The 20,800-nt window shown below is 34.0% G+C and overlaps 2 protein-coding genes across 3 annotated transcripts in view; one reads left to right on the top strand and one right to left on the bottom strand.

Annotated features, from left to right (window-relative positions):
* LOC129800088 (FERM domain-containing protein 8) overlaps positions 1 to 20,800 on the top strand; it is a 166,415-nt gene that overhangs the window by 76,970 nt on the left and 68,645 nt on the right. The window lies entirely within an intron of this gene.
* LOC129800089 (5-hydroxytryptamine receptor 1A-alpha-like) overlaps positions 1 to 20,800 on the bottom strand; it is a 45,008-nt gene that overhangs the window by 15,402 nt on the left and 8,806 nt on the right. The window contains exon 2 of one of the 2 annotated variants that reach the window (XM_055844465.1): positions 15,818 to 16,179. In XM_055844465.1, the coding sequence (XP_055700440.1) occupies positions 15,818 to 16,043 (226 nt within the window). In that variant the 5' untranslated portion in view covers positions 16,044 to 16,179. Of the gene's footprint in view, positions 1 to 15,817; positions 16,193 to 20,800 lie in introns of both variants that reach the window. The other variant, XM_055844464.1, reaches the window with a different exon arrangement.

The raw sequence follows: 20,800 nt of genomic DNA, 5'->3' as shown, positions 1-20,800 counted from the left end.
GGGGTAGATGTAAACAGGCAATTTTCCTGGAATTGTAGATGTCGTGAGTGTAGAATAAATGGCAATTTTTTTTGTTTTCATGCGAAATTTCTAATTAATTGACTACGAAAAAATTGGTGGCTCTGTGTTCAATAAAAAGTCACATGATGTCAAAATATAGGGAAAATCCATTGAAAAATGTCTTTGATGTGCATGCTTTTAGTTTTTTTTGCTATTTTAATTATTCTTTGTTAAAAGTGTAGTGATTTTTTGAAAATATACAGTCTTTATATATCTCTGAAGTAATTAAAATAATTGAAAGTGGTGCAAAGTTAATTTGAAGGGTGGAAAAAAAAGGGTGTTTACATCCTCCCCAGAAAGTGTTTACTTCTACCCCAGGTATTTTGTGAAAAGAGAAAAATGCATAGGGACACAAATTTTATTTTATGGAAAACACAAAAGTTTTCCAGCATCCGCATTACCCTCGATGTATTGCCTATACCCAAGGGTAAAACATTAGATAAGAAAAATTTTTCAAAAAACCACTGTGTGCTTGGAAAATCGCCTCAAATACGCATCTATCGAAAATGGTTACATGTGCCCCAGTCTCCCCTACAAACAGGAGGGGTCAAAGTCACTCACGGACGGCAAAGTGACCCAAATCTACGGTACGTAAAACGTATCCAAAAATTAAAAAAAAAACCAGAAGCTTTTTTTAAGCGAAAAACGTTTTTTAAACGAAAAGAAAAACATGGTATTCGTGACGTGAGAGGGCTGTGGGACAAATGGTAAATATATCTGATAATGTTTTTATGAGGGGTCATCGGAGACTGGAAGTATATACCTCAAATCGTTTACGCTTTAGGCCGGTAATTAGTTGAAAAAAAAAAATAGACGAATTGTATACGGGAATGGTAGGGAAATTTCAGATGATAAACAGCCATCAAATTTATTATATCCTGTGAATTACACTTGGGATTAGGGTTAATAATAATAGAATCGATTCTTTTCATTTCTTTAGAAGTATCTCTCTGAAGATGATTTCACCTAATTTACAATATGTATGAAAGTCTCCCAACGCAACGTACAGCAATTTCAAGCAATAAAAATTTGCGTTTATTTGAATTTTGAGATACTAGAATAGATTTAAATAAATTAGTAATTTTAAGACAAACACTATAAACGCAAATATATATCTGTATGAGGAGTTTTAATACAGTATTTTAATTTTGTTTTTTGTAAGACTGAAAAATTTAGATATTGTCATAGTACTATCAGATCCTGTAGTTATCGGAGGATGGGGTAGCTTAGAAGAAATCGGTTTCTTCTATAGTTTTCGGATTGGGCTTCAAGCCTTACTCAGTGCCTGGGAGCCCGAGTAGAAAGCTGTGCGAAAAACGGTAAAACCAGATTTTTTCTTAGTTTCCCGATGTTTACCGGATCTGTAAGAAAACTTGAATTACTCGTCGGAAAACATTAAGAACGATATTATCTTAAATCCGTTCCAGCTTAATTTTGATAATTCTCTCTTTTAATAAAAGTTCTTTTGTAGTGCTAAACTTCTTCTTAACATTGAAAGATAATTGTAACACTTTGGAACTTATCCTTTTTAGTATAATAGTCTTTTTGGTGGTATCGGAAAATCATAAACTGCAATAATCCTACTAAAAATGCATAATATTTTGCAGAAAATATTCTGAACTACTGAAAGATGGGATTACCGTAGACCGAAAGCTGATAATCCCTTTACGTTTGACCTGTAAACCAGTAACAAACATAAGGAGAAATAGTTTAATTGACACGAGAAATATTTGCAGATGATTTTAGACAAAGGATTACATTTCTAGTCAAATGGTATTGGGAATTTCAATAGAGTTAAAATGTTGTATAACTCATATAAGTAAATTCTGTTGGAATTTAATAGGATATTGAGGGTAATTATGTGGTTAGCTATGTCTCGCTTGGATGTCACATAAGTGGCCTTATAGATCAGAAACCATGATTGGCGACAGGGTTCAAACCGGAAAATTAATTATATATTCAAAGGGATTCGGATCATTAATGTTGGCACATGCATCTAATGATATTGGTAATTTTTTGAACAATCAAACTATTTTGATTATTAAATATTTACCAAATTATACTCCCGAACACAATAAAAAGTAATCAAATCCGTAAATAGATGAAAGTGTAGAGAGTCGGTATATGCATTAAGTTCTGTACATATTAGATCGCTCATGGTATGCACAATTTCATGCAATTTCATGAGGTATAGAATAGTGCTTATGCTTATGCATACGAAGCTATGAGATATGAGATAGGAAGAGAGAACGTGCATCGGAAATTTCATACAATTTTCACTCATTGGTATTTGTGCTGAATGTGAGGCTGTGTGTATATTCTGATAAGCGGAAATTTCATGGGTTTGGGAACATTTTATTGACTTCATACCCAAGCACACACTCTGGGTACATTTCCTTCATTCATCACGAAACATGCAGGAAAATTTTATTTTTACCGCTTTTCTGTGAAGGGAGAAAAAAGGTTCATGTTTGGCATCATAAAGGGGCAACAAGAGTGAGAATCCCATCGGTTTCGGTATGCATGACAACGCTATAGGACACATTTTAAATGGGCAAAACATAAATTCAAGGAGAAAATCTTGTTTTTTTTTCATCTGCAATTGTGATAAAATATAGTTTGCCATTTTCATTGACAATATGTTGGTGTTTTCCATATGCAAATATGAGTTCTGCAAATTCTTATAAATAGCTCTCAGAAAATGCTCAATATCAAATGAATAATATATAGTCTATGGTCACATGTTTTGTACTTTATCCCATATTTCAAAATATTCTGGCTTTCATGCATTTTTGCAAAAGAACTTTTCGGACATTTAAAATTTTCATGGACAAGAAAAAAAACTGTTCATAATGTTTAAAGGGGAAAAAGCAAATGACTTGGTGAATTTGCTAACAAGTAGCAGAACGAATGGGAAAAGCTGACGATGCTATAGCCCGGTTGTACATATTTAGAGAGACGGATTGACTGAGGAAGTGGTTGTCACAAAATTTACACAAATATGAAAATGGGGAAAATGGCCCATTTCCCATTCTCTTTGTCATTTTGTTGTTTCCTCTCTCCGAAAATTCTGTTTTTTTTGTCAAATGAGAAACAAATCGATAAATCAAAAATAAATGTTGTCTTGATTCTATCATCGTATGATCCTAAAGTTTAACGAGTTTGAATATTTTGTGAAAATAAAGAATGACCATGGAGGAAGTCATCAAAATTTTCTGAATAAGATGACATAAAGCTTTTTTACGACAGTAAATCATTCTTGTCTATAAAAAGTCATATTTGATAAGATATTTATTGGTAAAAACAGAAAGAAATTATGGCTTTTTTCAATCGTAAATTTTGCATAGAGAATACTGGACATTCTGAGCAAATGTTGCATAAAAGAATCATAGACCACACCCATTCGATTCGATATTACATACAGTAGGGGAGACTGGGGCAAAAAGTCACAAAACGGATATTTTATTTTTTTACAAACTACCCGTGAACCTCCGAAATTTCTAATTAGCACAGTTTTATGCGTTTTATAGGAAATTTACCGCTCTACAACTCGGTGAAAGTAATTTTCTTCTATTTTGTAAGGAAATATATTTATCGAGCCGTTTTCTAAAAGGTAATTTTGTGATCATTCTCAAAAATGCTGGGGCAAATAGTATCAGGCATGAGATACTATCACATTTTGTTTCGCTTTATTACGGGATTCCGTAAATTTAAGTAAAATACCTAGATTACATATTTTGATAGGAAATTTATTCTTCTACACCTTTGTAAAATACCGTCTTCTCTATCTGAGCGAGAAAAGCGCATTTTATGCTATTTTACAAAAAAAAAAACACACACACAAAAGACTGCAAATCGTTTGACCAATGCAAACAACAAGCGGCGACACATAGCATTGACGTTTCTTTTCACCGAGGGACATAAGAAATTGTTTCGGTTTTTGTTACTTTTTGCTCCATAGCTTCTGTTACTTTTTACCCCAAGTGGTTGTTTTTAATAAAAGGATTTCTGGAGAAAAAAATCTTTGTAAATTCTCAAATAGATATCGGATTCGTATTCAAAGAATATCCAGGTAATTTAGAAATATTCACCAGTGCATCAAATTTAAAATAAGTAGCTAATAATTGATATCTTCTGCCCGGAAAATATTTCAAAAATAGGGCTAAAAATTTCGATATTTTTTATTTTCTAAATTCCTTGTTAAAATTTTAACAAACTTACGACATTGAAGAAGACCTATGGAGGCTGTCTATAGAAAAAAAAATTAAGCCGCTATCTTATTTATCTGGGCAGATATTGAATTTTGAAATTTTCGATTTGTGACTTTTTGCCCCAGATTCCCCTACGACTCCAATTGCGTCAACGCGGTTGATTCTTTGTTTTTTCTAGTTTTCTAATTTATTAATTTTTGTAGTTATTCAGTGGTCTTTAAATTTTTAGGGGCTGACACTATCGGATTCGTACTGTAGGGGTAGACGCACTACCTTCGCACGACTCAAGCTTCGGACAACTCAATTTTATTCCATGTTCCTTATGGATTTTATCCATAGCTCTTTTCTGGAAATTTGAGACACTGGACTAGTTATTAAAACATAATATCATAAGGACCTAAATTTATTTAAAACACATTAAAAAAGCAATTGTTCGAAGCTAGAGTTGTCCAAAGGTAGCGTGCTTTCCCCTACCAAATTCAAATATCTGTTTTTTTTTTGTGTTTAACTGCTCAATCCTGGTCGTGACCTAATAGCCTAATCATAGTTTCTCTTCGATTTTGAGCAATAAAAATTAACCAAAATTCAACTAATGCTGCTGTAACAAATGAATTTGCGTGAAACCCGTGAAACACACTATATCATGCAAGTTATCAATAGAAAAAAATTGCGTAATAACTTTTGAAAGATCAAATAAAAGTTTTATAAGAATGAACAATACTTCATCAAATGAATTTGTTTTTGCTAGTATACTGAATAGTGGATAAAGAAATAGGAACTTAGCGAGCAATTCATGTGCGGGTAATTTTCAGAGAGAACATGCCTTTCGAGGTAACATAGCTGCAACATATTTTCCATTTATTCCCTCACCTTTTCCTACAATATTCCAAGAGTGCGAACAGAATTTACGGTTCTTGGCTGTGAACAATTCACGTTAAGGGGTGTAGCTGGTATCAACTTTTTCCCTAAACCACCCCCCATCACTTGAAAGAAATTTAATTTTCTATGTAGCACTACTTCAAATTTCATTCATTTTGTTCTTCAATACATTGTTATACGGGGCATGGCATATTTTGTTTTAGGAGATCGGATTCTTTGAGTTTTTTCGATAATGCAATTTGTAGATAAGGTAAGGGATGGCTTTCAGGCTTTTTACATACTCTGGCTTCGAACATTTTACCCCATATTCATTTAATGCATCTGATTTATCTATGATATATTGGATGAGTTCATATATTCTGTCAGTAGAAGAGGTCGAAAGTTTGGAGTGGTATATCTCAGCTCCTGATGAACATAATTGGATGAGTGAACTATTGTTGGAAAGCTTGGTTCATTAGCTTTTAGATTCTGGTATACTTAATCTGCTATGGATAAACCATGGTCATCCAGAACCATTTATGTCGAAGAAGACACTTTTTGCAACGTCTTTTTTGGCCATCTACTACTGGGACCAGAAGTCACCCACAATTCTCGCACAAGGACTGTTAGTTGGAAGAACTCAAAAGGTACAATTTGTGGTAGAAACTTTTTTTTTGGACATCTTACTTTTTTTTATTCATCGACTTTTGCAAGAATTTTGAAGTGTTAAACGCAAGGAAAAAATTACTGAAATCCTAAAAGAGTGGTTTCTGGAGGGGAAGGATAGACGTGGGGATGGAATTGATGTGATATTTGGATTCCTTGGATCAACTTATGGGGGAGTACTTAGAACATTCCAAGTCGATATCTTCATTAGCTTGTCTAGAAAATGAGATAGAAGGATTTCTGTCATTTTTTTCTATGCGTGTAAAATGTTAAAATTCTTGCAAAAGTCGATGAATAAAAAAAAGTAAGATGTCCAAAAAAAAAGTTTCTTCCACAAATTGTACCATTTGAGTTCCTCTAACGAACAGTCCTTGTGCGAGAATTGTGGGTCACTCCTGGTCCCAGCAGTAGATGGTCAAAAATGACGCTGCAAAAAGTGTCTTCTTCGACATAAATGGTTCTGGATGACCATGGTTTATTCATAGCAGACTACATATACCAGATTCTAAAAGCTAATGAGCCAAGCTTTCCAGCAATAGTTCACCCATCCAATTATGTTCATTAGGAGCTGAGATATACCACTCAAACTTTCGACCTCTTCTACTGACAGAATATATGAACTCATCTAATATTTTGATAACTTGTTTAACCCATTCCTTACCATGGTATAATACATCATACGCAAATCGAGTGTTTTTAGATGATTTATTTCTGGGCAATTGTTATCCGAATTGCTGTCGGGAATGGATTTTTAATAACTTTAGTCCTTCAATTACTTGGAAAAAATAGCCCGACAGAGATGGAAATACATTTTGTTGTTTTTTTCTCGCTTTATGCAAAACTTTTGCTCAAAATAGCGGACGGAAAATTCGACATCCCGTCGAATTTGTTAAAATTGGGCTTTACTCTTTCCTGGTTTTAATTCTAATTGCCAATTTGTGTTTTTAGATAATTACTCTATCTAAATCAATAGAGTTTGTAATAATTAATATAAAGAATTTAAATTCTTCAGATATCGTTGAGACGTGTGTTTGAGGGCGGCTCCCTGCGTCCGCATAATAGATAAATTTTTTTTTCTTTAAAAAAAAATCATCTTTTCACCTGCCAGAAACTAATTCCAAAATATGAATATAATATCTCAAGTATTTTTAGTAGATTGACTGAAATTTCATGAAATTTCACCGTAGTCGCCATCTACATTAGGCGGAAAAACGTGAAATTTCATGAAATTTGCCATCTCTAGACTGCATGGGTTAAGTCATATATTCTCTGAAAAATAGGTCAGAATCTTTAAATGAATATAGCAAAAATATGAAGTGTAGAGCGTATGGCCTATTCGACGTATGTCAACCCAGTCGACGGCCATAACCCACCAATCCTAATTCCTCATTCCTTTGACACGCCCAACCCCTACCATCCCTATGGGTGCTGAAAGGTTGCTTTGGGGCTCTTACTGTTAGGTAAATGTCCTCAGTCTTCAGTGAGTGAGCATCAGTCGCCGTGGACGGTTCACTCTCATGAAGTGAAAAATGGGTGGCACCTTCAGTTCTCCAATTTCCCTCTAAGTTTGTATTTTTCTATTTAGGTGAGCCCCATCTGGGCTTACAGAAGTGTTCGAAGATATTGTGTGCGAAGCCTGAAAGCTTTTCCCTATGTCCCTAAACAAACGAAGTGTCTGTACTTACAAAAAAATGGAATGTTTACCCGGACCATTATTAAATAAACGAAAAGAAAAGAAATCGTAAAGGTTCTTTTTCTGAATAACAGAAATCGTAAAATCGATGTCTCTTACCGTTTCTGTCTAGGTCAATACTAGGCAGATAAGGAAAAACTACATGTACCCGTACAGAGGGAGCCATAATCCAGAAAGCCAAAATCCCGAAAGCCAAAATCGTAGCTTTTCGAGAATTTCTAGAATTCCCAAATTTTTAGAAAATGGGATCTCTTGGAGAATGATCTGTTGAAAAATATGCCGTAGATGCGACTGTCTTTGCCTTCCTGTTTTTCGTAAGCTTATCTTTAATTCTAAAGCTTAGGAGTAGTTTTAATGATTTTATCTTCTAGGTTCGATCGGTAATGACCATCTTTAAATGCTTGAATTGAAGAAAAGTTTATGAGAATCAGGTTGGCAAAGTCACCCTCAGAGGGGTAAAGTCATCCGCATCTACGGTATAACCGAAAACTTACGTAGTTGGGAAAGACTGGACAAAATGCTATAAATCGAAAATTTTAAAAGTCATTATTTTCTAAAACAAGAAAGACTGAGGTTTCACATTTTTACTCTAATAGCCTACGTGAATCTCCTCAAGCGTACAAACTGTTAAGGCATTCGAGCAAGGAATTGAATATTAAAATTAAAAAATTTAAATTTTATGCCTTGATTTTGGAATATTATAATTTCAGTATAGGGAATTTCAAAATTGTTCGTCTAACCCATTAAAGAGTTTGTAAATTTTCGTAATTTTTCACAAACATTATTAGTAACATGTGTACAGGGAGTTCCGCTTTGAAAGAATTTTTCGAGACCGAAAAAAGCCCGCGAATTAATTCCCGTGACACAGTAAAATTGCATACCTGCAGGAGACATCTTTGGAATAACTTCCAAAAACGCCATGATGTATGCAAGATAGTTTCGGCGCCAATTTTCCAGCCTATATTCAACTCAAACGGTCCATAAGAAGTTCAAGAATTTCCCGCTTGAAATTTAAGGGGAATTTTAAAAATGATTTTTTTTATAAATTATCTCCCAATTAGTAGGCAATTAATATCAAATTCTTTCAGTTCGTTTTCTCTTAAGCCGGAACTCCCTGTACTTGATGAGCATCTTTTGTTCTTTTACGAATATTTTTTCGTACATTTTTGCTTGCCGAGAATTTCGTACGATGGAAGCGCCACTGGTGATGAAAGGATAAACTTTCAATGTTCCAGAAAATCTTTAGGATACAATATCACCTTTTTATTTAATCCACGGTGATCCCTACTGATTGACTAATGTCAGAGATAATAGAAATTAAGTTTCCGGCATTAAAATTCTCCTTGAGAGTACGTAAAAGTATCTTGTAAATATTTAATTGTATAGAAAATTTATAGAGCTTTTTGTCTGTACGTTTACCCGTGAGTTGTCTGCTATAAATAAAACGCAAGAAGCTAAATCAGTTGTAACGTCTCAATGTTCATCCAATACAAATACAATCCATTAACTTTCTAAAATGGGATCAAAAGTGAAAGCCTTTTTGGGTCATCTCAAGAAAAGTTCTAAATGCCACATTCATGCCACGTGTAAAATGTAAGATGACAATTTTTCTTCTTTTTTTCCGAGATGCTTATAGATATAGGGCTTACCAAGGAGGGAAAAGTTGTGCGGAGACTTTAAGTAGCTTTTATTGGGATTCAATAAATATGAGCTGGGGTAGCATATAAAAAAATGTGGACTTGCCAAATTTTTTGGGGAAAAGAGAAAAGTTTGAGATACACATTCCATTCTTTGTTCAATGTCCTTCACCTGTCACCCTCATTTATTCAATTACGCATAAATTTTGAATGAATTGGCAGGCTTATGAGCATATTGATGCTGCGAGTATGCTGAATGTTGCTGTATAGAATGATTGAATTCTCTACCTGCCAATTCTAACTGAAATATCGTACACAAATCACTTCCTAAAATGCATTGACCTCATTGTTAAATTCATTCGTTCGATGTGTACTAATTGAATTTTGTGTGCGGGAAATGGTGCTGATGGTGTATATACTAAACATTTTGGAGAACTTTCGGTACAAAATGGCATTTTGCTAGCAAATTAATTAATTTACAATAACGTTCCAAATGATTATAATTCACTGTACATTGTTGTACTGCTGTTGGGTGACTTTTCAGGGGGGGAATATATATTTTGAATGTGCGTTCTTCCCGTAAATATCATTGCTATCCAATTTTGATGCACATTTGCTATAGTTTCGGTCCAAAAACGCACCAGCGAGACAACTTCCAGTGGGAAAACTAAAGGAAAATCCCTGTTATTGAGAGTTCATTAAATTTGCACAATGATTCAATAAATTGTTACACATGCGCCTGATCTCATGGCATTTTTTTTTTAAAGGCTGGTAACATTTTGTGCCATAACTCTGTTGGATTAATGTATTTTGCAATCTTTTAATTGCTCCTTTAAAAAAAATGTCTGTTATACAAATAAAATTATTGAGGGCTTTACAGGGATTTTAAATGACAACCTTGTCACTTTAGATTTGTTTGAAATGCAAACAAATTACTTTATGTACTTGGGTTGGTTGATAGTAGATCTTAAACAATCCCCAAATTGTCTTATTTTATGCTACGAGGAATTAGTTTATTATTTTACTTGGGAAGAGAGTTTATAGAATTTACCAGGTTTGTATCATTGGTTCCTTAATGTTTTCATTATTTATAAACGACCTTCCGTCTGTCTTGCAAGGCTATTCGTATCATCTGTATGCAGATGACTTGCAAATATACAGTGGTGGCCAAAATAATAGGACCACTTTGTAAAGCTTATTTTTGTTTAAATTTTTGTATCTTTTCCCAACTTGTTGCCATAACTTTGATGTAGAAATCTTCAAATTATTAACATCGTAGAATAAAAGTTGTTTTGTCCGCTAGAGGTCTCTATATTGCGCAGAATACATCAATACTGAAATTTAATTCGGACAATAAAATAGAAAAATTGTCATTTATATTTTCTAAATATAGCTTTAGTTCCACTTATTTGATTTATAGGTCACATTCATTTATTTAAATGAAAGTGGTCCTATTACGTTGTAAAAACCAAATATCACTATTGACATATTCTGTGAAAAATAGAGACCTCTTGCGGCCAAAACAATATGTATTCGACGTAAGGTAATTATTTGAACATTTCTACATCAAAATTATTTGAACAAATTGGAATAAATAAAATACAAAAGAGAAAATAATGGTTTTTGTGGAGGTGGTCTCATTATTTTGGCCACCACTGTACGTGAAGGGAGATCCTATACACCCTTAGGGCTTTGACAGACATAAGGATTAGCCGAGAGACGGCTTAGTGTAATTATATTCGAAATAATGGTTAAACTTCATTTCCATATTTTCCACTAAGTCGTCTCTCGGCTTAAGACGTAAGTGTGTCTAGGGCATTAAGCGGTATTCAGACTAGAGGTTTAATCCAGTCCCTGAATGTACCATAATCTTAAAGAGCAGCCGTTTTTTTGGATTTTTAAAATCTAACGAATCATTTGTCCATAATAAATCCAACTCTAAGTCAAGATTTTTCAATAGATCTTGACTGATCAGAAATTAGAGAAGTAAAGCCATATGGCTATGCCTAAGGTCTGAATCGCGTACTATTCAGTTTTTGAGCTCATGAATGAAAACTGATCCAAAATTGTGCACTGGGCGTCCACTAATGGACTTCTCTTAAACGCAAATAAGTCACAGGTTCTCATGATTTCCGAAAAATCATTGAACTTTCCTTTATATTATCTCTTCCTGCACGGAGAAATTTTTCCGTATGCATATCAGATTAAAAATCTTGTTATAGTATTTAACAAATCATTATCTTTGTTTGGTAATGCAACCTCAATTTCCCGAAAAATTAACTACTCCTTGTAGACCCTCCGGCGCTACCGGGATATCACATCTTATTTATGACACACGCCTATTCCTCTCACGAGTTCACCAACCTATTTTTTCACATAAAGCTATGAGCTCTTTTTTTAAGCAGTTGGTGAGACGATGTACCGTTTGACAATAGCCTTTAATCCTTCCTGCAGATGCTTACCCTTATCTTTCTTAATCGTCTCTTTTTGTCTGGAGTTTGGCCAGAGTTCAGGGTTTCATCATTCCTAAAGCAGAGCAGGAAATATTTTACCGCACTCTTTTTGCCAAAGGAGTACGGCAGTTGTACCTAATTTCGGCCAGATTGCAAATTCGGCCACTTCTTTTGTTCCTTAAATTTTCTGAATTCTGAAGAATTCTGGATGGACAAGGAACTATTAAAATCAAGGTGTCCGAAATATTACCCAAAGCTATGTCTATATTTTAATTAATTTTAAAATGTATTAAGCATGATTTACAAGAAGATAAAGACGATAAACTATCCACAGGGTTCCAAGTAACACTTCTTAAAAAGCAGTAACAAAAAATCAATTTGTAATAAAAATATTACATTTTAAACTTAATATATTGGAGCTTACATGCAACTATACTAAAACTTGGTGTATTTACCCTATCTTTGTACAACAAACTTCCCCGTGAGGCTCGAGACTTTCGTCTGGGAATCCAAAAGGATTTCAAGACTGGGTTTTTTTTTCTAATCTTTTTTTTTACTTCTTTTCTTCTTATAAATTTAATATTATCAGATTTTTTTCTTTTCCTTTTTTATTGACTGCCATGCAATTTCAAGAGGATTGTATCCCTTGTATTCATTTGTTACGGTATTTCATTAAACTTAAACTTAATATAATTGAAATAATTTCAGACACTTGGTGTTAACCTAAACATAGAGTATTGTATTTTAAACTGACGTAGCAAATTACAAGATGAGCGCAGGACACCAATGCCCTTTCCGGAAGCGTCATTGATCCGGAAAGGGCATTGGTGTCCTGCGCTCATCTTGTAAACATACAGTGAATAGTTAAGGACAATGCATTAGAATCTTTTATTAGTGGCAATGAGAACTTGCACGAGGTAGATATATTTTTTTCCTTTGACAATAAGTTGAAGATACTAAGATTGATTTTACCCTGAAAGCTTTTTTCAGAATCTTTTATTTTGTATAAACTAAAAATTTTCATAATTTATTCATAAAACGGGCGATAAACCTAATTATGCAAAGGATTCTCGATCAAAATTGTGAGATTGTAAATAGGAAAACTCAAAATTTTAAAGTTATTTAGCATTTAATGTCTATCACTAATGAATAATGGCCTATACCCGAATTAGTTCCATTTTGATTAAGAGTTGAAGCATGAACAAAGGCTAAATCTTTTCTATTAGACTTTCTTTAAGAGTTTAAGGGTTCGATGGAAGAATCATTGTAAAGGTAATAAATTGCTTTGCTCAATTGTCGAAACTAATTATTTGCAAATTAATATAATATTTCAGTTAACTTTAAATTTCTGTGTAGGGTAAAGTGATATAATTTGAAATTAGTGTTACAAGTTGGACAATTCGCCGGTACAAGTTGGACATGGCTTTTTTATTGATAAATACAGTACAAAATTTGTTTTTAAGGACAAGGAACCAAATTATAAAACTAACGCATTAAAAATATACAAATAAAAATGAAGTACTAAATTTAACAAGACGAAAAGCCCTGTCAAAATTGTACAATTGTCCAACTTGTACCACTGTCCAACTTGTACCACTTTACCCTATGTTTTTTTTTTAATTTCAGGAAATCAAAATTCAAATCCCTTTCCCTTCCATATTTTGAACATATCTGTATTACGCATTTTTGAACTTTTCTTTTCTTTTTAAACATAGTGCTTCAAATTCGATTTCGTTCAATCCGATTTTGAGTGCGAGAGAGTAGGATAGACATACAAAACGTTTCAGTAAGAAAGTAATGAGAATTTTGATTTTACGAGACTTTCATTTGTTCTTTCTGCTTAAAATAGACACAGGCTGATCCTCCAGAATACTCAGCTTGAAAAATTAGGCGGAATAAGATCAGTCCATACTATCATATACTAAGGATTTAGGATCAAGGAATATCATCTCAGCGTCAATTTGTATTAAATTGGCACACTTTTATTACTGAAAAATTTCTTAATTGCAATATCAATGGATTTTTCGTACAGATAGGATCACTCTGATCATCCCATTACTCCAATATTAATACATTTTAAGCCTCTACGCCATTACGTATCATTGCTTTCCATGTGTTTTTCACTCAATTGACATTTAGAAAAGTACCTAAAAGTACCCAAAAACACCCAAAGTGAAGTTTTATTTTTTTTCCCACAAGCGATGATTTCGTTAATCCCCGTAATTTCACTAGACCTCATGAATTTAGAAGCTCAGCCTGATTCCCCAAATTTTGGGCTGATTCCTGAGTGTGTTGACACCATTGACACCAATCCTCATTTTTAGAGCTGATCCCTGTGTCTGTTTTGGGCTTTAGTCAGATGTATAACACATAATGGCTCCGTTCAGTAATAACCTTTCGAAGAGACAAAGCCAAGCCAAACCTATTCGAAAATCTACCGGAAGCTTAAAGTGCAAGTTCATATACCCGTCGCTTTACCGCTGATTGTTCTGCCATTTCGAATTTCGGTAATCTTCACACTTCAATCGTCAACAATGGCTCCGTTCAGTAATAACCTTTCAAAGGGAAAAAACCACTCCAAAGCCAAGCCAAACCTATTCGAAAATCTACCGGAAGCCTAAAGTGCAAGTTCATATACCCGCCGGTTTAGCGCTGATTGTTCTGCCATTTCGAATTTCGATATTCTTGACACTTCAATCGTCAACAATGTCAGCAGCGGTGTGCAAACTTTTGCTGCAAAAAGTAAATCTTTGTGTAGTTTTGTGGAATTTAAGGATGGTAGAACGTCTTAATTGCAGATTCATTCAAAGAAATGTCCTTTTGATGAACTTGCTCACTTTTGTGTAACTCGTCGGTTTAAACGTTCGAACTTCCAACGGATTTTTAGTTCTCTCTGATAATATCTTCGAATCGGTAACGGAAAAACCTCAACCGGAGAGAGCTCTCAAATCGGGAAGGTTATTACTGAACGACAGGAATATCTATCCCCTTACTTTCCTTTCAAGTCTAAATTGAATTTGTTATGATACGTACAGGAAGAAGAAGAGTGTGAAAGAGTGGGAAAGATGTTACGTTTGCCATAGGTTTGCAAAGGCAAGCCTTAGGAATTTTGATTTCATAAAGTTTCCCTGAATTTAGGTCATCAAGAAGTATTCTGTAATGTTTTTACAACCATATTAAAATGTTAATCAAGTAAATTATACTCATTTAGACTTGAGTTTCTTACTAACCGAATTTTAATTTATTTTCCGACCAAATTTATTTATTTTTTCTGACCCAAAAGGTTTTACCGTTTTATATTAATTTATGCGAGACGGATATTTACATAAATGAGATATGGAATATATAACATTAAAAAGGTTCTTTTACACTGTATAAGTTATCATGGTATATTTTAACATTGTATATAAAGAATAGTTCTCATTGTCCTGTTGAATATTCTTTTGCATAAAAGCTCTCAAGTGTGGTAAATACTTGGGTAAATATTCGTATCTGCATTACTGTGTCTCAAAATTAATTCCATTATGTAAATTCAATTTAAAATGAATTATATTTCATGTAGATAAACATTGTTCGCGAAGTAACATCAAAAGAACTTGGTAAATGTCACATTCCACGCAGGAAGTTGGTGTAATGTTTAATGTTTTGTATTGTTTTGAGCTATACACGAGCCATTGGAAATTTTTTTCAAACTTTTATCACAATGCAAATTCTTTTATGCAAATTTGAAAAAAAAAGAAGATTGTATTTTTGGTAAATTCATATTTTTCCATGATATTCATTGGATGGATATTAACGAGAGCATCTTTGGAGCAAGCTAAATGAATAATGGCAATTTTTCCGAGAATTTTATGCGATTTGAATAATTTTGAGGTTTATTCCGGGATGGGTGATTATCATTAAGATGGGAAATAGGGACTATTGCAAAGAGCCAAAATATCACATCTTTGTAAATTGGAACAAATAGACTTATGCTGATGGGCTCATGGGAGTGAGATATAATTTCGGTACAAATAATATAATATATTCACGTATCTGCTGGATTTTGTTTGGCGTCATCAACAAGAAATAAATTACGTGCATGAAACTTGTGAACTTGAGCGGGTGCGCAAGAGAGCGTTTCTCATCCCTTTGGCATGCCAAAAAGCCACCGCGGTGACGACAAATTGTGCCAAAGTGTTTCTCTTTTGGGGATTTTGGGGTAAGAAGGGTGTACTGGTGTAATTAGAAACGACTCACCTCTTTTCAAGATCAATCCACTGGAAATAACCACTGCCAAGTTTAACACAATTATGAAGACACCAAGGAGGGGAATGAAGATATCGTAGAGACGCAATGTGGTTGACACTGATGGAGCAGATGTGGAGTTGACTGTATCCAATCCCAAAGTGGTTTCAATTTCGTAAATGAGTGTGTCTGCACTACGAAGACGATCCGCAAAGATTGGCATGATGGATTCATCCATTTTATATCACTCTCACTTTGGATGCTTTCACTTGTCCTAATGAACTTTCGACAAATGTTTGTTCACAATTTTCGATGTCAGCATTTTTCACAATGTTCGCATGGCATTGTCTTTAGGGGTTGAAAAACTGCAATAGCTGTTTTAGAACGCTAAAGTGAAATGAAAGTGCTGATTTTTTTTCTATTAAATTGTCTCAACTGAAATTTTTCATTTAGCAGGAATTTTGAGTGATTTTAATTAATTTAGAAAAAAGAATTCAACATCACAGAGAAATTCTTCTGAGCTATCAGTCACGATACTAAGCGGACAGATTTTGAAGAATAGGGAAAGTGCCCAAGCTTCATAACGACTAAATTTTTTCTATGTTTATCAATAAATGTGACTCATCGCATCCATATTTTAAAAACTAGAGGAAAGTGCGTTGTTTTTAAAATATATTGCGGAATAATTTTTATTCAGAAACATAGGAAAAATTTAATCATTATGAAGCTTGGGACCGTGCAAACCAAGAACACTTTACCCTAATGATAATTGTCATGGGAAATAGAATCAAATACTTTCGACCAAATGACTTCAATCAGACGATTAGCATTAACTGAATCGTGAAAGCTGAAAACTAGTAGGGGAAGGGTTCTAGGCTTCGCACACACTCTAATTTCGAACACTTTGTATTTTTTGCATATTTCTTTACTGAATCTAACCTAATTTTTTCAAGAAATGTGTGACTTAAGACCAGCTATTAAAATATATTATCATAGATAGGTTAGATTTATTAAAGGAATATGAGAAAAATATGAAATACAGTGGGACCTCGATAGAGTCAACCCATGATATAGCCAATCTCCAATAAGTCAACAGCTTTTTTTTTACTCTACGGACTCCGATAGAGTTAACTTTGACCCAAATTGACTCCGATTTATTATTATGATTTTTTCGAAATTAAAATCAGTGTTTTGGTGTATCACTGTAACGTTTTTGACACAAGAAAGACAATATTATGATAAAATTCGTAAATTCTACTTCATTCCTTTTTCCCTCAATGAATACTCTTGTAGTCCTGCGTTTGTACGTGATTGACCACACATTTGTAGCTAAAATTTTGAGCTACCCCGTGAATTCTCACAAGTTTGCAGAATCTACCTCTAGGATCTCCGAACGCTAGCATTTTTACTTAGTCCATGGAAGTCTGTGTGTGATATTGTTGTGTTACTTTTTGGTATACGGATTTAAAAGTCGTAAAGACTGGTAAAATATTTTATTTTCATTAATTTACTATTATATATTAACTTTTATTGATCTAATAAAGATTGAGATGTCAATATTTTAATTAACTTCTTTATTTTGGCTTTGCTGAAAATATTGAACATATTTTTTATTAATTGTGAATCAAGGGGAAATCCGCTACCTTTGAACGACTCCAGCGTCGACCAACTCATTTTTTCAATATTTATTGAATTTCAATAAACATAAAATTATACTTTAATATCTAGCCCAATTCCTCAAATTTCCTGAAAAGATTCAAGGGTCACACATATTAAGAACATATAAAAAATTGCATTGTCCGAAACTTGAGTCGTTCGAAGGTACAGTCCCTTTGCCCTAGGGTAAGACGGGGTAATTTGGAATGATGTCTAATTCGGAACTTTGAGATTTTCTAACAGTTTTGAATGGCAAAAAGAAAAAAACCAACGAGGACGTACTCTCGAATGTAAAGTCTTGTACTTCTTCATGGTTTCATATTTCTTTTTGACCATTTGAAACAGTGAGAAAATCTCAAAATTCCAAAATAGACATGATTCCGAATTACCCCATTTGACCCTACCTATCAAAAATTTCTTTTAATATTATTTTTTAACTAGAAAATTAATCAAAATATTGTTTTCTAATTTTCTTCTTTGAATAGCGAAGTTACGTAATATTTATGATTTAGTTAAGAATTTTTGTAAATATTTAAAAAAAAATAGTCAATGCCCAAAAGAAGGTCATAATATTTTTAGTTAATAAGCAGTTGCCCTAAACTAGATCATTTCACTCTAAATATGAATCACTTTTAACAAAAGCAATGGTTTGTTCTGTTCATAAATATCTTTTTATTTTAAATTTTATTAGGGGAAAGTACTCTCCCTGCGAACGTTCATGCCTTCGAATAAGGTGAATTTTCTTTTAGTTTTCTGCAGAGACTTACACATTTGTATTAAATATTAGTTAGCTTATCATCAATTGTTAATAATTATGTGGTAATTTAGTGTACATCTCTTACGAAAGACAAAAGAAATTCACTTTATTCGAAGACATGAACGTTCGAAGGGAGAGCACTTTCCCCTACCTCTTCGAGTAGGTTTAACAATATTTTCTCGATTAACGAAATGAAAGAGAAACAACTTACCTATTTAAAATTTGATGTGCCTCAAGAACTTAAAGTGCTAAATTTCTAATAATTACCAAAAACGTTTTGTTGAAATTATATTTGAACTAGTAAGGGAAAGTACTATCCCTTCGAACGTTCATGCCTTCGAATAAGGTGAATTTTCTTTTAGTTTTCTTAAGAGACTTACACATGTGTATTAAATATTAGTTAGCTTATCATCAATTGTTGATAATTACGTGATAATTTAGTGTAAATCTCTTTCGAAAAACAAAAGAATTCACATTATTCGAAGGCATGAACGTTCGAAGGGAGAGCACTTTCCCCTATGGCTAATAGGCTTAATGAAAAATATAAAAAAAAATTGAAAAGAATTACGAAACTAATTTATAAGCTCGCAAAATTTGAAACAAGTATCTTTCTTATGAATTGGACTAATTTCTCAATCCCATAACAGAGAAAAAATCTGTTTTCTCCAATTAAAATTGTTGAGTAAGTTAAAAAAAAATTGATGTCTAATGTTGGGCAGAAATCATTCAAGGGATTTAAATATGCTTAGTATGAGAAATATCAAAAGCATGTAAATTATTAACAGTAAATCAATTCATATTGCTGATTCAGTATTATCAAAATATTTACTACCAGTGTACATTTTTGAATGCCTTGAAATTTGATGTCTCTTCACAATTCCTTCGTAATCACATCTCCCGGAATTAATACTATGTGTTTACTTGAAAGTAGCATGAAATGGAAGTAAACAGTAAAGTGTGCAGAACATAAGCAATTATACAAGCACAAACAAACAAAACTCTTTGCTAGTCATTTCTTCGTTTGTATCGTGGATTTAATTACTTATTAGTTATATATGGTATGTACATACATATGGTGTGAGAACTGAATTATCTCAAGAAGATAGCACAACCTGCTCAGTATGAAGACACTGCTATATGGCATTCATTTCACGTGCTCCTTAAAATGCTTTAACAATTCAGTTGAGCTGCACGTTGATGATGATATGTGGTGCGATAAGGAGCCATTTGCAGTGTTTGATTTAACAAGTTGTCTCCTCAAATGAAATATTCGTCTCTGTCAATCTTCATTGAGTGAGAAAGTGCACTCATTCATTCACAATCACTAAAAAGCATTGTACGAAATCCAGGAGCGAAGTAAAATGCCTTTTAGCTGAATTTTGTTCTCGACATAACGACAAATGCAGACGTTGGCACTCGATGAACAATATTCTCTATAAACTCCTAATCGCCTCAAGGGGTTATTTATTGAGGGGAACCTGAACCATTTTGAATGGGGAATTCGTGAGAATGATTGATAACTCATGAGAAATGCTTGACAAACCGAGGAACCCACAAAGAAGAGACAGGAGAGTCAGAAGACTGAGGGACCCACGGGGAACCCTTGTATTGCGAAATTAAGAGGGACCCGAAAAACCTACGAAACCAAAAAACCTAGCTGCGGAAAGATGAGATAACCAGAAGAACACACTTAAAACTCTAGGATCCCAGGGACAACCCAGAAACCTGAAGACTCTTTCGATGTCTCGGAAATTCAAGCAACGCATGGATATTCCCGGAAACTTGGGAAATCAGTAAACTGTGTATGCAAAGGTTGTAAGGAAGCTCCGTCCGGACGCAAAACTCCAGTTATCTCCTGATGATTGAATAGTGTTTAATGCTGTGTTCTTTGACATCACTTGACCACTGAGGAAGACACGCAGCGCATCGAAAGCTCTGGAGAAGAGTGAGGTTTTTGATATTTGGGTTAAAAACTTCACAATTTGCGTTACCGCATCCGGGCGGAGCGTTTTCCGGGAATTCTCACGGAAGTTTGAATGGCAATTTCCCCCACGATAAGCAAAGGAGAAACAGGGATGTCCGAGAAATCCACTGGTATTCCGGATAAACCGGAAACTCAAAGACTCCACGGGTATTTCTGGTAACCCGGGAATCCAATAACATGTCTAAGCAAAGCATAAATTGGGAAGTATAAGGAATCCACGCGTAACCTGGTAACCTGTAGACTCTAAGCGTAACTCAGGTAAACCGAATAATCGAGGAAGTAAAGTGAACAACGAAGAAACAAGGAAGCTTAATAAACACACAGGTTACCCGGATATCCAAGCAACTCATGGATATTCCATGAGTTATTATTATTATACTCAATAATATTCCGGATAATCCGGAAAATCAAAGAATCCACGGGTATTCCTGGTAACCCAGGAATCCAATAATATGGTTAAGCAAAGCATAAACTGGAAAATACAAGGAATCCACGCGTAACCTGGTAACTTGTGGACACTTAGCGTAACTCAGGTAAACCGTATAATCGAGGAACTAAAGTGAACAACGAAGAAACAAGGAAGCTTAATGAACACATG

Source organism: Phlebotomus papatasi, chromosome 1, assembly GCF_024763615.1.
Source record: "Phlebotomus papatasi isolate M1 chromosome 1, Ppap_2.1, whole genome shotgun sequence".
NCBI lineage: Eukaryota > Metazoa > Arthropoda > Insecta > Diptera > Psychodidae > Phlebotomus > Phlebotomus papatasi.
The sequence above is the reverse complement of the archived record's forward strand: the minus strand, read 5'-3'. Positions and strand labels throughout refer to the sequence as shown.